The 26,213-nt window shown below is 42.9% G+C and overlaps 1 protein-coding gene and 1 long non-coding RNA gene across 2 annotated transcripts; both read right to left on the reverse strand.

The window, feature by feature from the left end:
* Window positions 1–2,018: 2,018 nt before the first annotated feature.
* On the reverse strand, window positions 2,019–2,678 carry LOC147967303 (uncharacterized). The gene has a single exon (XM_087522440.1). It carries the CDS (start codon window positions 2,676–2,678, stop codon window positions 2,019–2,021), a length of 660 nt encoding a protein of 219 aa, XP_087378566.1.
* Window positions 2,679–3,955: 1,277 nt separating this feature from the next.
* LOC147967304 (uncharacterized) lies at window positions 3,956–5,037 on the reverse strand. The gene is made up of 2 exons (XR_015603148.1): window positions 4,939–5,037; window positions 3,956–4,205 (listed from the first exon to the last, which is right to left on the reverse strand). It is a non-coding gene; the product is annotated as an uncharacterized LOC147967304 (long non-coding RNA).
* Window positions 5,038–26,213: the final 21,176 nt, after the last annotated feature.

Below are 26,213 nucleotides of genomic sequence, written 5' to 3' on the forward strand. Positions count from 1 at the left end.
ATCTAGAATCAACATGACAGCTAACTTCACCATCACGCACTTCGCGGAGTTTCTGGAGCTTTGGGCCACTCTGTGTGACTTCCAGCTTCATGAAGACATGGAGGATGACATCACCTGGAAACACACCACCAACGGGCTTTACTCGGCGACTTCCGCCTATATGGCTCAATTCCTAGGTTTGATACGGTCCCCAATGCCATGCACGGTTTGGGAGGTCTGGTCACCGCCTAAGGTCAAATTCTTTGCTTGGTTGGCAATGCAAAATTGGGTGTGGACTGCGGATAGATTGGCTAAGAGGCGGGGGCCAAACTGTAGGCTATTCCCTCTCTGCAAACAAGTGCAGGAACAGTGGATCATCTTATTTTTCAGTGCAGGTTCACGCTCATGCTCTGGGGCATGGTCAAGGTTTGGCTGCAACTGGAACACCTTGATACTTCCACATGGCTACAACTACGATCCCCGAAGGAATGGTGGATTTGCTTCTCTGACACTGTTGTTCCTAACAGGATGGCCATGGCCTTGCTTGCAATGCTAATCTCATGGGCCATTTGGAAAGAGTGGAATGTTCGCGTCTTCCACCACAAGTGCATGCCACCAATGGTCAGACTCCAGAATAGCAAGAAAGACGCGGCTCTATGGGTGGCCGCCGGTGCAAAAGTATTGGGTTCAATCATGGAGCGAGAGTAATTTTTTTGTATCTTCAACAAACTCTATTATCCTCTATTTTTTTGTATCTTTTGCCACGGTTTCAAAAAAAAATTAAAGGCAGTTCTCCAAGAATATTATGAACGTGGGCGGTAATCCACAATGAATCAAATTACTGATGAAACCACAGCAAATTAAAGATCAGGCGTCATGATTCTCATGTCTACAGCAGCGGAATAATTAACGAGTACAATAAATAACCTCAATCTGTATTCACGTAGTTCAACAAAATATATGAATTAAGAGGCCTGGTTCAGAGAGACCCCAAATCATTGGTATTTTAATCTATCGTTCACACATGTCCGACCTGAACCAAAATTCGATAACGCCGGTAGTAACATAGATAGAGTATATATATAAATACTGAGCAGAACTGAAACCAAAATAACCAACTAGCGAATTGTGGCTCAATATAATAGGCCCCACTTCCGTTGTCTTCCTTATGTTTCTTGATAATGTCTTTTAACACCTACAAACTGAACGCATTTCCAGCTCGCTCCAGGTCTGCAACAAATGGGTAGGGAAAACCGATAATTGCATCACTAGATTGTTATTATCAAAAGCTTAATTGCACAGAAGCTGTTGCGAAAAGTTAATCAGTCAATGAACATGAGGGAGCAAGGATATAAGATACATTATACGCGCACACACACATAGGGAAAAAACAAATCTAACACTGCATCAATCAGATCATGAGTGTACAAAAGTCAATTGGATGTTTCGACTGCTCAGTTTTTAAAACAAATAAATACCAACAGCATAAAGTTTCCATCACAGAAGGGAAACATACTAATTAAGATAATCCAATCAGCAGACTTGCTAAAATAATAATTTCACTTGCTAAAAGGGGCATGTAATGGCGTTTATACAGCGAGAAACATTACAGCCTTTGACGATTGCAACAAAAAGCTGGTAACGCAGTTTCAGTTGACAGAGCATTAGGTTTGTCTCCCTTTGCTTGGAGCCGATGGCACCTAAAAATACGGACTTTCACCAATTCAATATTTTAACGGTGTATGTTATATGTTAGACAACAAGCTACACGCTCACATATCCTGAGAAAGTAGGTATTTCCACAGAAATAAATAACCGGGGTAGATCTAAATTCTACATGAGCATTATGTATGTATATACTATATACACTATATACTAATGAAGTTTATTAATTAATTTTACCTAAGATTCATGGTCCCTGATTCCCCATAGCTAGCTAACAAAGAAACTAATTCTGGACAATCAACTATGAGCCCAATGCAAGCATATATAACTAGAGTTACAGAAGTTTTGTCAACTGACCTATATATATCGTGACTTCAGTCCACCAAATTGATGAGGGAGTTTGTCACCTCCTTTATGATATTACCCAGCTGTATCGATGCCTTTAATTTTGCAATGTGGTGCTGCTGAAGTTTGGCATTGAGTGTCCCGGCCTTCTCTTCAGGAAGCTTCACGAAGGGAGACTTGAACAACCCAGGATATTTCTTCTCTAGGGCCAACACCTCTTGCCCAAGGTGCTCATAAGAAACGATCTTGTCTTGGAATAGCTTCTCCACATCGCTCTTAGTCAGAGCATGCTCACCGACCACAGGTTGAATCTGAGCAACTTCAGCGACCTCGGATTGCATCCTCGGCTGCGGCGACTCGGCCATCCTCATCCTCTTTGGCTTGACAGGTTCGGCATCCACGGCCTTCCTCTTGGGTTGGGACTTGGGCGGCGACTTGTCGGACTCAGACTCGGAATCTGGGACCGTGTCGCCTTGCAGTGGCGGCGGGTGGAGGTTATTGTCGTCGGGCACCACATTCTCCTCCGAGGATTCTTCAATATCCCCGGTTTCCTCCGATTCTTCTCCGTTAGAGGAGTCGTGGTGCGCCAATGATTCGTTTAAAGGCAGCTTCACCACCTCTTGGTGGTCAGAGCCGTCGGAGGAGGTGTGTTCCTCGGATGAGCCGTAGGGGGATTGCGGGGAGGCCATGGAAGCAACCAACAGTGGTTAGGTTAGGGTACGTCTTTCGGAATCGGGTATATCCCTCTCGACAGACGGCTTTGTTTTGTTTTATTTATATATAGATAGAAGATAGATAGACAAGAGATCGTTACCTGCCCTCGTAGGAAGGGTGATAATCACGCCAGAATCCTGCCCTTCCTTGTGCGCCGATATACTACGGAGTAGTATAAGGTAACGAACCTTATTACAATCGTAAACATAATTATTCGAAAATGGTAATATCCCGAACATCAGTTTTTTGAGTTCTCGTCCCGAACTGTCTCATTGCCGTCCATCGCGGCGTACGAATCTTAAAGCCAGTTGCAGTGTCACGTCAGATGTTGTCTCGTTTACTGTAGCATCACCCTTCCCGGACGCCCACTCCCTCCGCAGGCCCCCTTCTCTCTCTCCTCCTCCTCTCCAACCAGCTGCGCTCGCAGTTTTCCCATTGCCCCCTCACTCTCGCTCGCTCTTGGCTGGTCTGCGGCGACTCCGCGGCGGAAGGGCCACGGTCGTTTATTTCCAGTCGCCGGAAGTCGGCGCCATGTAGCCATCTACTCCACCACACTGATATTTTCGTCTGCGGATGGTTTTGCCTACACTCTCCCCCCTGTCCTCCTCCACCTTTCGTTGCTAGGTTGTAGTGCTGAAACCCTCGACTTTGGGCGAGCGGTGACAATGGCGAGACGGCCAGCGTCTCTTAGGATAATGATGACTTAACCGTGCATGCACATAGTTGTGTGTACAAACTAGCTATGTGTGCCTCGACTGACTCGTGTGCGTGCGTTTGTTAGATGCATGCAGGTTGTTAGCTAGCTAGCTTTGTGGAGTGGTGCTCGTGGCCGTGGTTCTTAACTTCTTATTAGTAGTTGGTTAGTGGGGTTAGTGGCCCCGGTGATCCATTCGTGCGTGTGTTAGTGGCCGGTGTGTGGTGGTGGCCTGGTCATGCGTGCTGTGTGTGTATCGGGTATAAAAAGCTCCCCGTGTACCGCTTGAAATTGCGTAGGAATGAGCCGAGCCTTTTTTTTTTTGCGGGGAGGAATGAGCCGAGCCTAATAGAACCAGAGATGAGCGTAGTCTCCATCAGGACCGTGGTGTGTGTCTGATCGGCAGGCATAGTTTTAAATAGCCGGCTATAGCGAAGCTATAGCCCGCTCCGCTAAATGGCCGCCTTCACAAATAGTCCGCTATAACCCGGTTTAGCCCTGTCACGCCCTTAAGTGGGTCTTAGCCATAACAATCGCGACATGCTTATAAATCTCAAGTTTATATGCATGTTAGGCTACTAAACAAATTATTTTCCAGTATTTACAAGAGCCAACTTTATTAATTACTAGCTATTACAAAGGTCGTGATACTACATGCAACTTCTTTGTTTATTCCTAACCCGTAGAGCTACTCCTATTGTTCATCATTCTCATCAGCACATCCACCATTTGCTATTTTCAACAACAATAGTAAGAGTGAGTATGATCTCATACTCAGCAAGCACATTGGTACAAAAGGAACTTCTCACTGCCAAAGTGACAAAAACACAAGGGTTAGTTGTATAGAAAGCATTTGATGGAAGAGGAAGATAATGGAGATTTACTTTAAAGGAAAGAAAATAAATAACTGGCATTACATATGACAGCAAGCTTCCTGACCCGGAATTCACAAGGGTGAAAATTCACACTTTTACACTTTTAAGAGGGGTGCTCCGACATCGACAGCCTAGATTAGAACCACAGAGGCTCTAGTAGAGCAGAGCTCTTTGATCCTCTAAGAACCGATCACCCGACTTACTAGTGTTGATTGCTCCTACAAATTCATCACAGACACGCTTCCGAACGAGTGTCATTCTTAGCGAAGAACTCAGACAGTCCCATACCTGAATTGTGACCGGTACAATATGTTTGCCGTTGTGACACCAGATTTTTATAAATTCACTAGACAAGGATTAGCAAGAGTAAATACATGCAAGACCAAGAAAAATCTCTCTAGGCTTTTCACAGAACCAACCATACATGCATGAGCCATTAATCCATGTGCTCACATGCACGTGCCAAGGATTTCTCCACCGTGATCATAAACCAAAAGGTAGTACTGTGGTATGCATGCTAGCTTCAAGAGATGTACACGAATCAAATCACACGAACACTGCACATTATAGAGCTTCAGAAGTACTACTAGCTATAGAGCATGGCATGAACAGTGAGACAAACAAGGAATAGGACAGCTAGAAAGACTAGATGGAACGCATGCTTGCCTGACTCGCTGACTCGCTGCTTCCTCCGAGCGCTCTTGCCGATCAGTGTGATTCTACTCCATGCAAAGCTAGCTAGTGAACTGGTTTGTACGTTGGGATGAGTACTACAGCGTGCTCTTGCTCCTCTATTTATAGGCATGGTAGGGAATGATGGAGCCAGATAAGTATGTAACTTCGAAATATCTACAGCCTGCGTGTCCCTAAATTTTACAGCTGCTTGTACTTTTACATCACATGTGCCTAGCTGACTCAACTGAACAATAAATGCTACAGATAAGTGCAAGTTTGAGCTGCAAAATATCTTGACCACACCCACACGTGGCCCTCCTACCCGAAGGCTCTACAAGCATGTTCCTCTAATGCATATCCTTCCACACTAAGGAATTTAGTTGACTACTCTTACTTAGTACTAACCAATGATTGCTATTTATCGGCTGCAGCTCCGTGAGTGATAATTCTACTGTTTCCGGAGGAAGTTCAAACCTCTTTAAAGTGGATACATGGAACACGTTTTGTATCCCGGATAAATTTGGAGGTAATTCCAGACGATAAGCATCAGCTCCAACTTCATTACTGATTTGAAATGGCGCGACGTATCTTGGACTTAATTTCCCACGTAGGCCAAAACGTTTCGTTCCTTTCTTTGGAGAAACTTTTAGATAGACACAGTCTCCTGCCTTAAACTCAACTTCTCTGCGCTTCTTATCCGCTTGAGTCTTTTGTCGACTTTGTGCTGCCTTTAGGTGCTCACGAATAATTCATAATTTCTCCTCCGCCCGTTGAACTAAATATGGGCCTAGATATTTCCTTTCTCCTATTTCTTCCCAGCAGATTGGAGAGCGACACCTCTTGCCATATAATGCTTCATAAGGAGCCATTTTAATACTTGACTGATAACTATTATTCTATGCAAATTTGACAAGAGGAAGCGATTCATCCCTTTTTCCTTAAAGTCTAACACACTTGCTCGCAACATATCCTCCAATATATGTATAACTCGTTCTGACTGTCCATCAGATTGAGGTGTTGGGGAACGCAATATTTCAAAAAAATTCCTACGATCACGCAAGATCTATCTAGGAGATGCATAACAACGCGAGAGGAGAGTGTGTCCACGTACCCTCGTAGACCGAAAGCGGAAGCGTTTAGTAACACGGTCGATGTAGTCGAACGTCTTAACGATTCAATCGATCCAAGAACTGAACTTACGGCACCTCTGTGTTCAGCACACGTTCGATGACGTCCCTCGAGCTCTTGACCCAGTTGAGGACGAGGGAGAGTTCCGTCAGCAGGACGGCGTGGCGACGGTGATGATGATGTTACCGGCGCAGGGCTTTGCCTAAGCACTACGGAGGTGGTAAACTGTGGAGGGGGGCACCGCACATGGCTAGGAGATGTCTGTTGTGCCTTTGGGGTGCCCCCCTGATTCGTATATAAAGGGGGGGAGGTTGCCGGCCTAAGGGGGCGCGCCACTAGGGCGGAGTCCTACTTGGACTCCTAGTCCAAGTAGGATTCGCCCCTCCATCCTTCCACCAGAGAGGGAAAAGGGGAAGGGAGAGAGAGGGAGAAGGAAAGAGGGGGGCCGACCCCCTCCCCTAGTACAATTCGGTTTGGGCAAGGGGGGGCCTATCACGTGGTCTTTCTCCTATCCACCAATAAGACCCAATAGGCCCAATACTTCTCCCAGGGGTTCCGGTGACCTCCCGGTTCTCCGGAAAAATCCCCAAACCACTCGGAAGCATTCCGATATCCAAATGCAACCTTCCAATATATGAATCTTTACCTCCTGACCATTTCACGACTCCTCGTCATGTTCGTGATCTCATCCGAGTCTCCGAACAAACTTCGTTCATGAAATCACATAACTCATAATACAAATCGTCATCGAACGTTAAGCGTGTGGACCCTACGGGTTCGAGAACTATGTAGACATGACTGAGACACATCTCCGGTCAATAACCAATAGTGGAACTTGGATGCTCATATTGGTTCCTACATATTCTACGAAGATCTTTATCGGTCAAACCGCATAACAACATATGTTATTCCCTCTGTCATCGGTATGTTACTTGCCCGAGATTCGATCGTCGGTATCATTATACCTAGTTCAATCGAGTTATCGGCAAGTCCCTTTACTCATTCTGTAATGCATCATCCTGTAACTAACTCATTAGTCACATTCTCTAATGATGTGATCCCATTCATCAAATAACAACACATTTCTATGGCTAGGAAACTTAACCATCTTTGATTAACGAGCTAGTCAAGTAGAGGCATACTAGGAACACTCAGTTTTGTCTATGTATTCACACATGTACTAAGTTTCCGGTTAATACAATTCTAGAATGAATAATAAACATTTATCATGATATAAGGAAATATAAATAACAGCTTTATTATTGCCTCTAGGGCATATTTCCTTCAGTCTCCCACTTGCACTAGAGTCAATAACTCGTAGGTGACCGTGAAGGGACTGACAACCCCTTTATCGCGTTGGTTGCGAGGAGTTTATTGGTTTGTGTAGGTGCGAGGGACTCATGCGTGGCCTCATACTGGATTGATACCTTGGTTCTCAGAAACTGAGGGAAATACTTACGCTGCTCTGCTGCATCACCCTTTCCTCTTCAAGGGAAAACCAACACAGTGCTCAAGAGGTAGCAAGAAGGATTTCTGGCGCTGTTGCAGGGGAGTCTACGCAAAAGTCAACATACCAAGTACCCATCACAAACCCTTATCTCCCGCATTACATTATTTGCCATTTGCCTCTCGTTTTCCTCTCCCCCCACTTCATCCCTTGCCATTTTATTTGCCCTCTCTCTCTCCATCCTCCTCCTCTTTCTCTATTCGCCTCTTTTTGCTCGTCTCTTGTTTGCTTGTGTGTTGGTTTGCTTGCTTGTTGTTATGGCTAGTCCCCTATCTTCTCCGTTGTCTCCTGAAAATGAAGTTCTTAATTTTAAGAAAAGGGACGGAGAAAACCTAAAAGACGCTTGGTATAGAATTTGCAATGTTCAAAATAGATCTACCATGAAACAATCTACTTCTATTCTTCTCCGCAATTTTTATGTAGGTTCTATTCCTTGGCACAGATATGTCCTTGATACCATTACCAGATGGAACTTCTTGGGTAGCCACACTTTTGATTCCTATAATCCTATGATAGATTTGTTTGGCTCACCCCCACTTTTGGTTAATGGAACTATGTTAACTTTGGAGCATGTAATGCAAAAACTTGAAATTATTGAAAATAAAGTTTCTACCGTAGAGTTAATTGAAAATTTCTATAAAAAGATCCACAACCAAATTACTCAATATGGATCTAAAGTAGGAGTCACTTAGAAAAATATTAAGGAGAAGGAACCCATAGTTAATGAAAGAATAAATCATAATTCCACTAGAATCGATAAACTTGAGGGTATTATTACCAACTTGGGAACCACTTTTTCTTCCGTAAAGAATACCCCAAGTCCTCCAACTAAAATTGCCAAGATTATGTATATTCCTAAAAATAAGGGTGAATCCTCTAGCAAAGAAACTGCGGATCTCAAATCTATAAGTATTCATCCTAATCTTTTTACTATCATTAAGGAACCATTTGCTACTAATGATTTTCTCAATTTTTTGCCTAGACGTTTGATTATCGATAAAAGGAAAGAAACTCCTAAAGTTGATAGATGTCTCTGATGGGTTTCGTAGTAATTTCAAAAAATTTCCTACGCACACGCAAGATCATGTGATGCATAGCAACGAGAGGGGAGAGTGTTGTCTACGTACCCAACGCAGACCGACTGCGGAAGCGCTGACACGACGTAGAGGAAGTAGTCGTACGTCTTCACGATCCAACCGATCAAGCACCGAAACTACGGCACCTCCGAGTTCGAGCACACGTTCAGCTCGATGACGATCCCCGGACTCCGATCCAGCAAAGTGCCGGGGAAGAGTTCCGTCAGCACGATGGCGTGGTGACGATCTTGATGCACTACAGCAGCAGGGCTTCGCCCAAACTCCGCTACAGTATTATCGAGGACTATGGTGGCTGGGGGCACCGCACACGGCTAAGGAATAGATCACGTGGATCAACTTGTGTGTTTCTGGGGTGCCTCTGCCTCAGTATATAAAGGAGCCAAGGGGGAGGGGGGCGCCGGGCAGGAGGAGGGCGCAGGAGGAGTCCTACTCCTTCCGGGAGTAGGACTCCCCCCCAATCCTAGTTGGACTAGGATTCCCCAAGGGGGAAAGAGGGAGAGGGGGGCCGGCCACCTTCTCCTAGTCCTAATAGGACAAGGGGAGGGGGGAGGTGCGCAGCCACCTTGGGCTGCCCCTTTCTCCTTTCCACTAAAGCCCATTAAGGCCCATATGGCTCCCGGGGGGTTCCAGTAACCTCCCGGTACTCCGGTAAAATCCCGATTTCACCCGGAACACTTCCGATATCCAAACATAGGCTTCCAATATATCAATCTTTACGTCTCGACCATTTCGAGACTCCTCGTCATGTCCATGATCACATCCGGGACTCCGAACAACCTTCGGTACATCAAAATGCATAAACTCATAATATAACTGTCATCGTAACCTTAAGCGTGCGGACCCTACGGGTTCGAGAACAATGTAGACATGAACGAGACACGTCTCCGGTCAATAACCAATAGCGGGACCTGGATGCCCATATTGGCTCCTACATATTCTACGAAGATCTTTATCGGTCAGACCGCATAACAACATACGTTGTTCCCTTTGTCATCGGTATGCTACTTGCCCGAGATTCGATCGTCGGTATCCAATACCTAGTTCAATCTCGTTACCGGCAAGTCTCTTTACTCGTTCCGTAATACATCATCTCACAACTAACATCTTAGTTGTAATGCTTGCAAGCCTTATGTGATGTGCATTACCGAGAGGGCCTAGAGATACCTCTTCGACAATTGGAGTGACAAATCCTAATCTCGAAATACGCCAACCCAACATCTACCTTTGGAGACACCTGTAATGCTCCTTTATAATCACCCAGTTACGTTGTGACGTTTGGTAGCACCCAAAGTGTTCCTACGGCAAACGGGAGTTGCATAATCTCATAGTCATAGGAACATGTATAAGTCATGAAGAAAGCAATAGCAACATACTAAACGATCGGGTGCTAAGCTAATGGAATGGGTCATGTCAATCAGATCATTCAACTAATGATGTGATCCTGTTAATCAAATAACAACTCTTTGTTCATGGTTAGGAAACATAACCATCTTTGATTAACGAGCTAGTCAAGTAGAGGCATGCTAGTGACACTCTCTTTGTCTATGTATTCACACATGTATTATGTTTCCGGTTAATACAATTCTAGCATGAATAATAAACATTTATCATGATATAAGGAAATAAATAATAACTTTATTATTGCCTCTAGGGCATATTTCCTTCAGTCTCCCACTTCCACTAGAGTCAATAATCTAGTTCACATCGCCATGTGATTTAACAGCAATAGTTCACATCACCATGTGATTAACACCCATAGTCCACATCGATATGTAACCAACACCCAAAGGGTTTACTAGAGTCAATAATCTAGTTCACATTGTTTTATGTGATTAACACCCAAAGAGTACTAAGGTGTGATCATGTTTTGCTTGTGAGATAATATTAGTCAACGGGTCTGTCACATACAGATCCGTAAGTATTTTGCGAATTCTATGTCTACAATGCTCTGCATGGAGCTACTCTAGCTAATTGCTCCCACTTTCAATATGTATCTAGATCGAGACTTAGAGTCATCCAGATCTGTGTCAAAACTTGCATTGACGTAACTTTTTACGACGAACCTTTTTGTCACGTCCATAATCCAGAAACATATCCTTATTTTACTAAGGATAATTCTGACCGCTGTCCAGTGATCTACTCCTAGATCACTATCGTACTCCCTTGCTAAATCAGTGCAGGGTATACAATAGATCTGGTATACAGCATGACATACTTTATAGAACCTATGGCCAAGGCATAGGGAATGACTTTCATTCTCTTTCTATCTTCTGCCGTGGTCGGGCTTTGAGTCTTACTCAACTTCACACCTTGTAATACAGGCAAGAACTCTTTCTTTGACTGCTCTATTTTGAACTACTTCAAAAATCTTGTCAAGGTATGTACTCATTGAAAGAACTTATCAAGCGTCTTGATCTATCTTTATAGATCTTGAAGCTCAATATGTAAGCAGCTTCACTGAAGTCTTTCTTTGAAAAAACTCCTTTCAAATACTCCTTTATGCTTTACAGAATAATTCTACATTATTTCCGATCAACAATATGTCATTCACATATACTTATCAGAAATGCTGTAGTGCTCCCACTCACTTTCTTGTAAATACAGGCTTCACCGCAAGTCTGTATAAAACTATATGCTTTGATCAACTCATCAAAGCATATATTCCAACTCCGAGATGCTTGTACCAGTCCATAGATGGATTGCTGGAGCTTGCATATTTTGTTAACACCTTTAGGATCGACAAAACCTTCTAGTTGCATCGTATACAACTCTTCTTTAATAAATCCATTAAGGAATGCAGTTTTGTTTATCCATTTGCCAGATTTCATAAAATGTGGCAATTGCTAACATGATTCGAACAGACTTAAGCATAGATACGAATGAGAAACTCTCATCGTAGTCAACACCTTGAACTTGTCGAAAACCTTTTGCGACAATTCTAGCTTTGTAGATAGTAACACTACTATCAGCGTCCGTCTTCCTCTTGAAGATCCATTTATTTTCTATGGCTTGCCGATCATCGGGCAAATCCATCAAAGTCCATACTTTCTTCTCATACATGGATCATATCTCAGATTTCATGGCCTCAAACCATTTTGTGGAATCTGGGCTCATCATCGCTTCCTCATAGTTCGCAAGTTCGTCATGGTCTAGTAACATGACTTCCAGAACAGGATTACCGTACCACGCTGGTCCGGATCTCACTCTGGTTTACCTACGAGATTCGGTAGTAACTTGATCTGAAGTTTCATGATCATCATCATTAGCTTCCTCACTAATTGGTGTAGGTGTCACAAAAACCGGTTTCTGTGATGTACTACTTTCCAATAAGGGAGGAGGTACAGTTACCTCATCAAGTTCTACTTTCCTCCCACTCACTTCTTTCGAGAGAAACTCCTTCTCCAGAAAGTTTCCAAATTTAGCAACAAAATTCTTGCCTTCGGATCTGTGATAGAAGGTGTACCCAACAATCTCCTTTGGGTATCCTATGAAGACATATTTCTCCGATTTGGGTTTGAGCTTATCAGGTTGAAACTTTTTCACATAAGCATTGCAACCTCAAACTTTAAGAAACGATAGCTTAGGTTTCTTGCTAAACCATAGTTCATACGGTGTCGTCTCAACGGATTTAGATGGTGCCCTATTTAACGTGAATGCAGCTGTCTCTAATGCATAACCCCAAAACGATAGTGGTAGATCGGTAAGATACATCATAGATTGCACTATATCCAATAAAGTACGGTTATGACGTTCGGACACACCATTACATTGTGGTGTTCCAGGTGGCATGAGTAGTGAAACTATTTCACATTGTTTTTAACTGAAGGCCAAACTTGTAACTCAAATACTCTTCTCTACGATCAGATCATAGAAACTTTATTTTCTTGTTACGATGATTTTTCACTTCACTCTGAAATTCTTTGAACTTTTCAAATGTTTCAGACTTATGTTTCATCAAGTAGATATACTCATATCTGCTCAAATCATCTGTGAAGATCAGAAAATAATGATACTTGTCGCGAGCCTCAATATTCATCGGACCATATACATCAGTATGTATGATTTCCAACAAATCCGTTGCTCGCTCCATTGTTTCGAAGAACAGAGTCTTAGTCATCTTGCCCATGAGGCATGGTTCGCAAGCATCAACTGATTCATAATCAAGTGATTCCAAAAGCCCATCAGCATGGAGTTTCTTCATGCGCTTTACACCAATATGACCTAAACGGCAGTGCTACAAATAAGTTGCACTATCATTATTAACTTTGCATCTTTTGGTTTCAATATTATGATTATGTGTATCACTACGATCGAGATCCAACGAACTATTTTCATTGGGTGTGTAACCATATAAGGTTTTATTCATATAAACAGAACAACAATTTATTCTCTTACTTAAATGAATAACCGTATTACAATAAACATGATCAAATCATATTAATGCTCAACGCAAACACCAAATAACACTTATTTAGGTTCAACACTAATCTCAAAATTATAGGGAGTGTGCGATGATGATCATATCAATCTTGGAACCACTTCCAACACACATTGTCACTTCACCCTTAACTAGTCTCTGTTTATTCTGCAACTCCCGTTTCAAGTTACTAATCATAGCAACTGAACTAGTATCAAATACTGAGGGTTTGCTATAAACACTAGTAAAGTACACATCAATAACATGTATATCAAATATACTTATGTTCACTTTGCCATCCTTCTTATCCGCCAATCACTTGGGGTAGTTCCGCTTCCAGTGACCAGTCCCTTTGCAGTAGAAGCACTTAGTCTCAGGCTTAGGAACAGACTTGGGCTTCTTCACTTGAGCAGCAACTTGCTTGCTGTTTTTCTTGAAGTTCCCCTTCTTCCCTCTGCCCTTTTCTTGAAACTAGTGATCTTGTCAACCATCAACACTTGATGTTTTTCTTGATTTCTACCTTCGTCGATTTCAGCATCACGGAGAGCTTGGGAGTTGTTTCCGTTATCCCTTGCATATTATAGTTCATCACGAAGTTCTACTAACTTGGTGATGGTGACTAGAGAATTCTGTCAATCACTATCTTATCTGGAAGATTAACTCCCACTTGATTCAAGCGATTGTAGTACCCAGACAATCTGAGCACATGCTCACTCGTTGAGCGATTCTCCTCCATCTTTTAGCTATAGAACTTGTTGGAGACTTCATATCTCTCAACTCGGGTATTTGCTTGGAATATTAACTTCTACTCCTGGAACATCTCATATGGTCCATGACGTTCACGTCTTTGAAGTCCCGATTCTAAGCCGTTAAGCATGGTGCACTTAAACTATCAAGTAGTCATCATATTGAGCTAGCCAAACGTTCATAACGTCTGCATCTGCTCCTGCAATAGGTCTGTCACCTAGCGGTGCATCAAGGACATAATTCTTCTGTGCAGCAATGAGGATAAACCTCAGATCACGGATCCAATCCGCATCATTGCTACTAACATCTTTCAACACAATTTTCTCTAGGAACATATCAAAATAAACATATGAAAGCAACAACGCGAGCTATTGATCTACAACATAGATATGCTAATACTAACAGGACTAAGTTCATGATAAATTAAAGTTCAATTAATCATATTACTTAAGAACTCCCACTTAGATGGACATTCCTCTAATCTTCTAAGTGATCACGTGATACAAATCAACTAAACCATAACCGATCATCACGTGAGATGGATTAGTCTTCAATGGTGAACATCATTATGTTGATCATATCTACTATATGATTCACGCTCGACCTTTCGGTCTCCGTGTTCCGAGGCCATATCTGCATATGCTAGGCTCGTCAAGTTTAACCTGAGTATTCTGCGTGTGCAAAACTGGCTTGCACCCGTTGTAGATGGACGTAGAGCTTATCACACCCGATCATCACGTGGTGTCTGGGCACGACGAACTTTGGCAACGGTGCATACTCAGGGAGAACACATCTTGATAATTTAGTGAGAGATCATCTTATAATGCTACCGTCAATCAAAGCAAGATAAGATGCATAAAAAGATAAACATCACATGCAATCAATATAAGTGATATGATATGGCCATCATCATCTTGTGCTTGTGATCTCCATCTCCGAAGCACCGTCATGATCACCATCGTCACCGGCGCGACACCTTGATCTCCATCGTAGCATCGTTGTCGCCTCGCCAATCTTATGCTTCGACGACTGTCACTACCGTTTAGTAATAAAGTAAAGCATTACATCGCGATTGCATTGCATACAATAAAGTGACAACCATATGGCTCCTGCCAGTTGCCGATAACTCGGTTACAAAACATGATCATCTCATACAATAAAATTCAGCATCATGTCTTGACCATATCACATCACAACATGCCCTGCAAAAACAAGTTAGACGTCCTCTACTTTGTTGTTGCAAGTTTTACGTGGCTGCTACGGGCTTAAGCAAGAACCAATCTCACCTACACATCAAAATCACAACGATAGTTTGTCACATAGACTCCGTTTTAACCTTCGCAAGGCCGGGCGTAGTCATACTTGGTTCAACTAAAGTTGGAGAGAAAGTCGCCCGCAAGCCACCTGTGTGCAAAGCACGTCGGGGGAACCGGTCTCGCGTAAGCGTACGCGTAAGGTTGGTCCGGGTCGTCTCGTCCAACAATGCCGCCGAACCAAAGTATGACATGCTGGTAGGCAGTATGACTTATATCGCCCACAACTCACTTGTGTTGTACTCGTGCATATAACATCAACATAAATAACCTAGGCTCGGATGCCACTAATGGGTTTCGTAGTAATTTCAAAAAAATTCCTACGCACACGCAAGATCATGTGATGCATAGCAACGAGAGGGGAGAGTGTTGTCTACGTACCCAATGCAGACCGACTGCGGAAGCGCTGACACGACGTAGAGGAAGTAGTCGTACGTCTTCACGATCCAACCGATCAAGCACCGAAACTACAGCACCTCCGAGTTCGAGCACACGTTCAGCTCGATGACGATCCCCGGACTCCGAACCAGCAAAGTGTCAGGGAAGAGTTCCGTCAGCACGACGGCGTGGTGACGATCTTGATGCACTACAGCAGCAGGGCTTCGCCTAAACTCCGCTACAGTATTATCGAGGACTATGGTGGCTGGGGGCACCGCACACGGCTAAGGAATAGATCACGTGGATCAACTTGTGTGTTTCTGGGGTGCCTCTGCCTCAGTATATAAAGGAGCCAAGGGGGAGGGGGGCGCCGGCTAGGAGGAGGGCGCAGGAGGAGTCCTACTCCTTCCGGGAGTAGGACTCCCCCCCCCCAATCCTAGTTGGACTAGGATTCCCCGAGGGGGAAAGAGGGAGAGGGGGGCTGGCCACCTTTTCCTAGTCCTAATAGGACTAGGGGAGGGGGGGAGGTGCGCAGCCACCTTGGGCTGCCCCTTTCTCCTTTCCACTAAAGCCCATTAAGGCCCATATGGCTCCCGGGGGGTTCCGGTAACCTCCCGGTACTCCGGTAAAATCCCGATTTCACCCGGAACACTTCCGGTATCCAAACATAGGCTTCCAATATATCAATCTTTACGTCTCGACCATTTCAAGACTCCTCGTCATGTCCATGATCACATCTGGGACTCCGAACAACCTTCGGTACATCAAAATGCATAAACTCATAATATAACTGTCATCGTAACCTTAAGCGTGCGGACCCTACGGGTTCGAGAACAATGTAGACATGACCGAGACACGTCTCCGGTCAATAACCAATAGCGGGACCTGGATGCCCATATTGGCTCCTACATATTCTACAAAGATCTTTATCGGTCAGACCGCATAACAACATACGTTGTTCCCTTTGTCATCGGTATGCTACTTGCCCGAGATTCGATCGTTGGTATCTAATACCTAGTTCAATCTCGTTACCGGCAAGTCTCTTTACTCGTTCCGTAATACATCATCTCACAACTAACATCTTAGTTGTAATGCTTGCAAGGCTTATGTGATGTGCATTACCGAGAGGGCCCAGAGATACCTCTCCGACAATCGGAGTGACAAATCCTAATCTCGAAATACGCCAACCCAACATCTACCTTTGGAGACACCTGTAATGCTCCTTTATAATCACCCAGTTACGTTGTGACATTTGGTAGCACCCAAAGTGTTCCTACGGCAAACGGGAGTTGCATAATCTCATAGTCATAGGAACATTTATAAGTCATGAAGAAAGCAATAGCAACATACTAAACGATCGGGTGCTAAGCTAATGGAATGGGTCATGTCAATCAGATCATTCAACTAATGATGTGATCCTGTTAATCAAATAACAACTCTTTGTTCATGGTTAGGAAACATAACCATCTTTGATTAACGAGCTAGTCAAGTAGAGGCATACTAGTGACACTCTGTTTGTCTATGTATTCACACATGTATTATGTTTCCGGTTAATACAATTCTAGCATGAATAATAAACATGTATCATGATATATAAGGAAATAAATAATAACTTTATTATTGCCTCTAGGGCATATTTCCTTCAGTCTCATTAAATAATTACCAACTAAAGATACCTAGATCTATCTTCGTGTTTATGCCTAGCTAGGGGCGTTAAACGATAGCGCTTGTTGGGAGGCAACCCAATTTTATTTTTATTCCTTTCCTTTTTGCTCCTGTTTAGTAATAGATAATTTATCTAGCCTCTATTTCGGTTGTGTTTTTTGTGTTTAATTAGTGTTTTTGCCAAGTAGAACCGTTAGGAAGACTTGGGGAAAGTCTTTTTAATCTTGCTGTAAAAAAACAGAAACTTTAGCGCTGATGAGAATTGCTGTCATTTTTATTTGTAAAGTGATATTTAGTTAATTATTTTTTTAGATGGTTAATAGATAAATTCCTCACGTTCAGCAATTTATTTTAGAATTTTTGGGGTTCCAGATCTTGCGTTAGCTACAGATAACTACAGACTGGTCTGTTTTTGACAGATTCTGTTTTTCGTGTGTTGTTTGCTTATTTTGATGAATCTATGGCTAGTAAAATCGTTTAGAAACCATATAGAAGTTGGAATACAGTAGGTTTAACACCAATATAAATAAATAATGAGTTCATTACAGTACCTTGAAGTGGTGTTTTGTTTTCTTTCGCTAACTGAGCTCATGAGATTTTCTACTTTAAGTTTCGTGTTGTGAAGTTTTCAAGTTTTGGGTAAAGATTTGATGGATTATGGAACAAGGAGTGGAAAGAGCCTAAGCTTGGGGATGCCCATGGCACCCCCAAGATAATCTAAGGACACCTAAAATCCAAAGCTTGGGGATGCCCCGGAAGGCATCCCCTCTTTCGTCTACTTCTATCGGTAACTTTACTTGGAGCTATATTTTTATTTACCGCATGATATGTGTTTTGCTTGGAGCGTCTTGTATTATTTGAGTCTCTATTTGTTAGTTTTCCAGAATCATCCTTGCTGTACACACCTTTTGAGAGATACACTCATGATTCGGAAATTGTTAGAATACTCTATGTGCTTCACTTATATCTTTTGAGTTATATAGTTTTTGCTCTAGTGCTTCACATATATCTTTTAGAGCACGTTGGTAGATTTCTTTTATAGAAACCATTGTTCTCTCATGCTTCACTTAGATTATTTTGAGATTCCTACAAAACAGCATGGTAATTTGCTTTAATTATGTTAGGCATTCAAGATTAATAATAAAATTTTCTTATGAGTGTGTTGAATACTATGAGAAGTTTGAAACTTGATAATTGTTTTGAGATATGGAGATGGTGATATTAGAGTCATGCTAGTTGAGTAGTTGTGAATTTGAGAAATACTTGTGTTAAAGTTGGTCATTCTCGTAGCATGCACGTATGGTGAACCGTTATGTGATGAAGTCGGAGCATGATTTATTTATTGATTGTCTTCCTTATGAGTGGCGGTCGGGGACGAGCGATGGTCTTTTCCAACCAATCTATCCCCCTAGGAGCATGCGCGTAGTACTTTGCTTTGATAAATTGTAGTTTTTTGCAATAAGTGTATGAGTTCTTTATGACTAATCTTGAGTCCATGGATCATACACACTCTCACCCTTCCACCATTGCTAGCCTCTCTAATACCGCGCACCTTTCGCCGGTATCATACACCCACCATATACCTTCCTCAAAACAGCCACCATGCCTACCTATCATGGCATTTCCATAGCCATTCCGAGATATATTGCCATGCAACTTACCACCGTTCCGTTTACTATGACACGCTCCATCATTGCCATGTTGCTTTGCGTGATCATATAGTTGACATTGTATTCGTGGCAAAGCCACCGTTCATAATTCTTTCATACATGTCACTCTTGATTCATTGCATATCCCAGTACACCGCCGGAGGCATTCACATAGAGTCATATTTTGTTCTAAGTATTGAGTTGTAATTGTTGAGTCGTAAGTAAATAAAAAAGTGTGATGATCATCATTTTTAGAGGATTGTCCCAAGTGAGGGAAGGATGATGGAGACTATGATTCCCCCACAAGTCGGGATGAGACTCCGGACTAAAAAAAAGAGGCCATAGAAAAAAGAGAAAAGTCCCAAATAAAAAAATGAGAGAAAAAGAGAGAAGGGACAATGCTACTATCCTTTTACCACACTTGTGCTTCAAAGTAGCACCAAGATCTTCATAGAGAGTCTCCTATGTTATCACTTTCATATACTAGTGGGAATTTTTTATTATAGAACTTGGCTTGTATATTCCAATGATGGGCTTCCTTAAAATGCCCTAGGTCTTCATGAGCAAGCGAGTTGGATGCACACCCACTTAGTTCTTTTTGTTGAGCTTTCATATACTTATAGCTCTAGTGCATCCGTTGCATGGCAATCCCTACTCACTCACATTGATATCTATTAATGGGCATCTCCATAGCCCGTTGATATGCCTAGTTGATGTGAGACTATCTTCTCCTTTTTGTCTTCTCCACAACCACCATTCTATTCCACATATAGCGCTATGTCCATGGCTCACGCTCATGTATTGCGTGAAGATTGAAAAAGCTTGAGAACACCAAAAGTATGAAACAATTGCTTGGCTTGTCAACGGGATTGTGCATGATTTAAATACTTTGTGTGGTGAAGATGGAGCATAGCCAGACTATATTTTGTAGGGATAACTTTCTTTGGCCATGTTATTTTGAAGAGACATAATTGCTTAGTTAGTATGCTTGAAGTATTATTATTTCTATGTCAATATTGAACTTTTGTCTTGAATCTTTCGGATCTGAATATTCATACCACAATTAAGAAGAATTACATTGAAATTATGCCAAGTAGCATTCCACATCAAAAATTCTGTTTTTATCATTTACCTACTCGAGGATGAGCAGAAATTAAGCTTGGGGATGCTTGATACGTCTCCAACGTATCTACAATTTTTGATTGTTCCATGCTATATTATATCCTATTTTGGACATTATTGGGCTTTATTATACACTTTTATATTATTTTTGGGACTAACCTATTAACCGGAGGCCCAACCCAGAGTTGCTGTTTTTGCCTATTCTAGAGTTTCGCAGAAAACGTATATCAAACAGAGTCCAAACGGAATGAAACCTTTAGGAACCTGATTTTCGGAACAAAGGTGATCCAGAGGACTTGGACCCTACGTCAAGACATCAACCAGGAAGGCACGAGGTAGGGGGGCGCGCCTACCCCCCCAGGCACGCCCTCCAGCCTCGTGGGGCCCATGTTGCCCCACCGACATACTCCTTCCTCCTATATATACCTATGTACCCCCAAACTACCAAATACGGAGCCAAAACCCTAATTCCACCACCGTAACTTTCTTTATCCACGAGATCCCATCTTGAGGCCTTTTTCGCAGCTCCGCCGAGGGGGTATCGATCACGGAGGGCTTCTACATCAACACCATAGCCCCTTCGATGAAGTGTGAGTAGTTTACTTCAGACCTACAGGTCCATTGTTATTAGCTAGATGGCTTCTTCTCTCTTTTTGGATCTCAATACAAAGTTCTCCCCCTCTCTTGTGGAGATCTATTTGATATAATCTTCTTTTGCGGTGTGTTTGTTGAGACCGATGAATTGTGGGTTTATTATCAACTTTATCTATGAACAATATTTGAATCTTCTCTGAATTATTTTATGTATGATTGGATATCTTTGCAAGTCTCTTCGAATTATCAGTTTGGTTTGGCCTACTAGATTGATCTTTTGTTGCAATGGGAGAAGTGTTTAGCTTTGGGTTCAATCTTGTGGTGTCCTTTCCCAGTGACAGTAAGGGCAGCAAGGCACGTATTGTATTGTTGCCATCCAGGATAACAAGATGGGGTTAAAATCATAATGCATGAGTTATCCCTCTACATCATGTCATCTTGCTTAAAGCATTACTCTCTTCTCTTGAACTCAATACTCTAGATGCATGCTGGATAGCGGTCGATGTGTGGAGCAATAGTAGTAGATGCAGGCAGGAGTCGGTCTACTTGTCTCGGACGTGATGCCTATATACATGATCATACCTAGATATTCTCATAACTATGCTCAATTCTGTCAATTGCTCAACAGTAATTTGTTCACCCACCGTAATACTTATGCTCTCGAGAGAAGCCTCTAGTGAAACCTATGGACCCCGGGTCTATTTTCCATCATATTAATCTTCCAATACTTAGTTATTTCCTTTGCCATTTATTTTACTTGCATCTTTATTTCTCTTTATCATAAAAATACCAAAAATATTATCTTATCATATCTATCAGATCTCACTCTCGTAGGTGACCGTGAAGGGATTGACAACCCCTTTATCGAGTTGGATGCAAGGAGTTTATTTGTTTGTGTAGGTGCGAGGGACTCATGCGTGGCCTCCTACGGGATTGATACCTTGGTTCTGAAAAACTGAGGGAAATACTTACACTGCTCTGCTACATCACCCTTTCCTCTTCAAGGGAAAAGCAACGCAGTGCTCAAGAGGTAGCACATCATAATGATTATGAGCTTGCGCGCATGAAAAGAATAAAGCACAACAATGCCATGGCTGTCAAACTTAGCATTAAGGGACTGAAATCAAGTGTGGATGCAATGCAATGCAAACGCTCTCCACCGATAGATTCATACTTAGAATATGATCGTAACAGTGATACTGAGCTAGAGGGAGACCTAAGTCAATGTAGCTCCCTAGTGGAGGAGTCAGAGGAAGATGCCCTATCTTATTCACCCATCAAGGTGCTTGCTCTAACTTTCCAAGGTTATATTGGTTGCACATATCTTGCAATTGATGCTTTGCATTACTTCTACTTTGTTGAACTGCCATTAGCTTAGTTTACAGATCATGTATGTGAATACGCCCTTCCTATCCATTTTCAGTACACATTCCATCTTTTATCATACCATATTTATTGATTCAAATGTTGTTCTTGTGTATCAGACGTTCAAAAGGAAGAGGGCGATTGCTGATCAGGGAGGAGCACAAGCAAAGTATTTGGAAAAGTTAGTGGCACCTGATAAATCAAATAGCCCATTAGGTGTAGTTGCAATATCACCTGACCAACAAAATGAAGGAAATAGGCCCTAGAGGCAATAATAAAGTTATTAGTTATTTCCTTATATCATGATAAATGTTTATTATTCATGCTAGAATTGTATTAACCGGAAACATAATACATGTGTGAATACATAGACAAACAGAGTGTCACTAGTATGCCTCTACTAGACTAGCTCGTTGATCAAAGATGGTTATGTTTCCTAACCATAGACAAAGAGTTGTTATTTGATTAATGGGATCACATCATTAGGTGAATGATCTGGTTGACATGACCCATTCCATTAGCTTAGCACCCGATCGTTTAGTGTGTTGCTATTGCTTTCTTCATGACTTATACATGTTCCTATGACTATGAGATTATGCAACTCCCGTTTGCCGGAGGAACACTTTGTGCGCTACCAAACGTCACAACGTAAATGGGTGATTATAAAGGTGCTCTACAGGTGTCTCCAAAGGTAGATGTTGGGTTGGCGTATTTCGAGATTAGGATTTGTCACTCCGATTGTCGGAGAGGTATCTCTGAGCCCTCTCGGTAATGCACATCACATAAGCCTTGCAAGCATTGCAACTAATGAGTTAGTTGTGAGATGATGTATTACGGAACGAGTAAAGAGACTTGCCGGTAACGAGATTGAACTAGGTATTGGATACCAACGATCGAATCTCGGGCAAGTAGCATACCGATGACAAAGGGAACAACGTATGTTGTTATGCGGTCTGACCGATAAAGATCTTTGTAGAATATGTAGGAGCCAATATGGGCATCCAGGTCCCGCTATTGGTTATTGACCGGAGACGTGTCTCGGTCATGTCTACATTGTTCTCGAACTCGTAGGGTCCACACGCTTAAGGTTTCGATGACAGTTATATTATGAGTTTATGAGTTTTGATATACCGAAGTTTGTTGGGAGTCCCGGATGTCATCACGGACATGACGAGGAGTCTCGAAATGGTCAAGACATAAAGATTGATATATTGGAAGCCTATATTTGGATATCGGAAGTGTTCCGGGTGAAATTTGGATTTTACCGGAGTACCGGGAGGTTACCGGAACCCCCCGGGAGGTATATGGGCCTTAGTGGGATTTAGTAGAAGAGAGGAGAGGTGGCCAGGGCTGGGCCACGCGCCCCTCCCCCCCTAGTCCGAATGGGACAAGGAGAGGGGGCCGGCCACCCCTTCCTTCTCTCTCTCCTCTTTCCCCCCTCCCGAATCCTATTCCGACTAGGAAAGGGGGGAATCCTACTCTCGGAGGGAGTAGGACTCCTCCTGGCGCGCCCTCCCTGGCCGGCCGCACCCCCCCTTTGATCCTTTATATATAGAGGCAGGGGGCACCCCTAGACACACAAGTTGATCCACGTGATTATATTCTTAGCCGTGTGCGGTGCCCCCTTCCACCATAGTCCTCGATAATATTGTAGCGGTGCTTAGGCGAAGCCCTGCAACGGTAGTACATCAAGATCGTCACCACACAGTCGTGCTGACGGAACTCTTCCCCTACACTTTGCTGTATCGGAGTTCGGGGATCGTCATCGAGCTGAACGTGTGCTAGAACTCGGAGGTGCCGTAGTTTCGGTGCTTGATCGATCAGGCTGTGAACACGTACGACTACATCAACCACGTTGTACTAATGCTTCCATTGTCGATCTACAAGGGTACGTAGATCACACTCTCCCCTCTCGTTGCTAGGCATCACCATGATCTTGCGTGTGCATCGGGAATTTTTTGAATTTACTACGAAACCCAACAGTGGCATCCGAGCATAGGTTCTATGTGTTGATGTTATAGGCACGAGTAGAACACAAGTGAGTTGTGGGCGATATAAGTCATACTGCTTACCAGCATGTCATACTTTGGTTCGGCGATATTGTTGGATGAAGCTGCCCGGACCGACATTACGCGTACGCTTACGCGAGACCGGTTCTCCCGACGTGCTTTGCACAAAGGTGCCTAGCGGGTGATAGTTTCTCCAACTTTAGTTGAACAAAGTGTGGCTACGCCCGGTCCTTGCGAAGGTTAAAACAGCACCAACTTGACAAACTATCGTTGTGGTTTTGATGCGTAGGTAAGATTGGTTCTTGCTTAAGCCCGTAGCAGCCACGTAAAACATGCAACAACAAAGTAGAGGACGTCTAACTTGTTTTTGCAGGGCATGTTGTGATGTGATATGGTCAAGAAATGATGCTAAATTTTATTGTATGAGATGATCATGTTTTGTAACCGAGTTATCGGCAACTGGCAGGAGCCATATGGTTGTCGCTTTATTGTATGCAATGCAATCACGCTGTAATGCTTTACTTTATCACTAAGCGGTAGCGATAGTCGTGGAGGCATAAGATTGGCGAGACGACAACGATGCTACGATGGAGATCAAGGTGTCGCGCCGGTGACGATGGTGATCACGACGGTGCTTCAAAGATGGAGATCACAAGCACAAGATGATGATGGCCATATCATATCACTTATATTGATTGCATGTGATGTTTATCTTTTATGCATCTTATCTTGCTTTGATTGACGGTAGCATTATAAGATGATCTCTCACTAATTATCAAGAAGTGTTCTCCCTGAGTATGCACCGTTGCGAAAGTTCTTCGTGCTGAGACACCACGTGATGATCGGGTGTGATAGGCTCTACGTTCAAATACAACGGGTGCAGAACAATTGCACACGCGGAATACTCAGGTTATACTTGACGAGCCAAGCATATACAGATATGGCCTCGGAACACGGAGACCGAAAGGTCGAGCGTGAATCATATAGCAGATATGATCAACATAGCGATGTTCACCAATGAAACTACTCCATCTCACGTGATGATCGGACATGGTTTAGTTGATTTGGATCACGTAATCACTTAGAGGATTAGAGGGATGTCTATCTAAGTGGGAGTTCTTAAGTAATATTATTAATTGAACCTAAATTTATCATGAACTTAGTACCTGATAGTATCTTGCTTATTTGTGTTTGATTGTAGATAGATGGCCCGTGCTGTTGTTCCGTTGAATTTTAATGCGTTCCTTGAGAAAGCAAAGTTGAAAGATGATGGTAGCAATTACACGGACTGGGTCCGTAACTTGAGGATTATCCTCATTGCTGCACAGAAGAATTACGTCCTGGAAGCACCGCTGGGTGCCAGGCCTGCTGCTGGAGCAACACCAGATGTTATGAACATATGCCAGAGCAAAGTTGATGACTACTCGATAGTTCAGTGTGCCATGCTTTACGGCTTAGAATCGGGACTTCAAGGACGTTTTGAACATCATGGAGCATATGAGATGTTCCAGGAGTTGAAGTTAATATTTTAAGCAAATGCCCGGATTGAGAGATATGAAGTCTCCAATAAGTTCTATAGCTGCAAGATGGAGGAGAACAGTTCTGTCAGTGATCATATACTCAAAATGTCTGGGTATAATAATCACTTGATTCAATTGGGAGTTAATCTTCCAGATGATTGCGTCATTGACAGAATTCTCCAATCACTGCCACCAAGCTACAAGAGCTTCGTGATGAACTATAATATGCAAGGGATGAATAAGACTATTCCCGAGCTCTTCGCAATGCTGAAAGCTGCGGAGGTAGAAATCAAGAAGGAGCATCAAGTGTTGATGGTCAACAAGACCACTAGTTTCAAGAAAAAGGGCAAAGGGAAGAAGAAGGGGAACTTCAAAAAGAACAGCAAGCAAGTTGCTGCTCAAGAGAAGAAACCCAAACCTGGACCTAAGCCTGAAACTGAGAGCTTCTACTGCAAGCAGACTGGTCACTTGAAGCGGAACTGCCTCAAGTATTTGGCGGATAAGAAGGATGGCAAGGTGAACAAAGGTATATGTGATATACATGTTATTGATGTGTACCTTACTAATGCTCGCAGTAGCACCTGGGTATTTGATACTGGTTCTGTTGCTAATATTTGCAACTCGAAATAGGGACTACGGATTAAGCGAAGATTGGCTAAGGACGAGGTGACGATGCGCGTGGGAAACGGTTCCAAAGTCGATGTGATCGCTGTCGGCACGCTACCTCTACATCTACCTTCGGGATTAATATTAGA

The sequence above is a fragment of the Triticum urartu genome, chromosome 5A, assembly GCF_056163025.1.
Source record: "Triticum urartu cultivar PI428250 chromosome 5A, HENAU_Tu73, whole genome shotgun sequence".
Classification (NCBI taxonomy): Eukaryota; Viridiplantae; Streptophyta; class Magnoliopsida; order Poales; family Poaceae; genus Triticum; species Triticum urartu.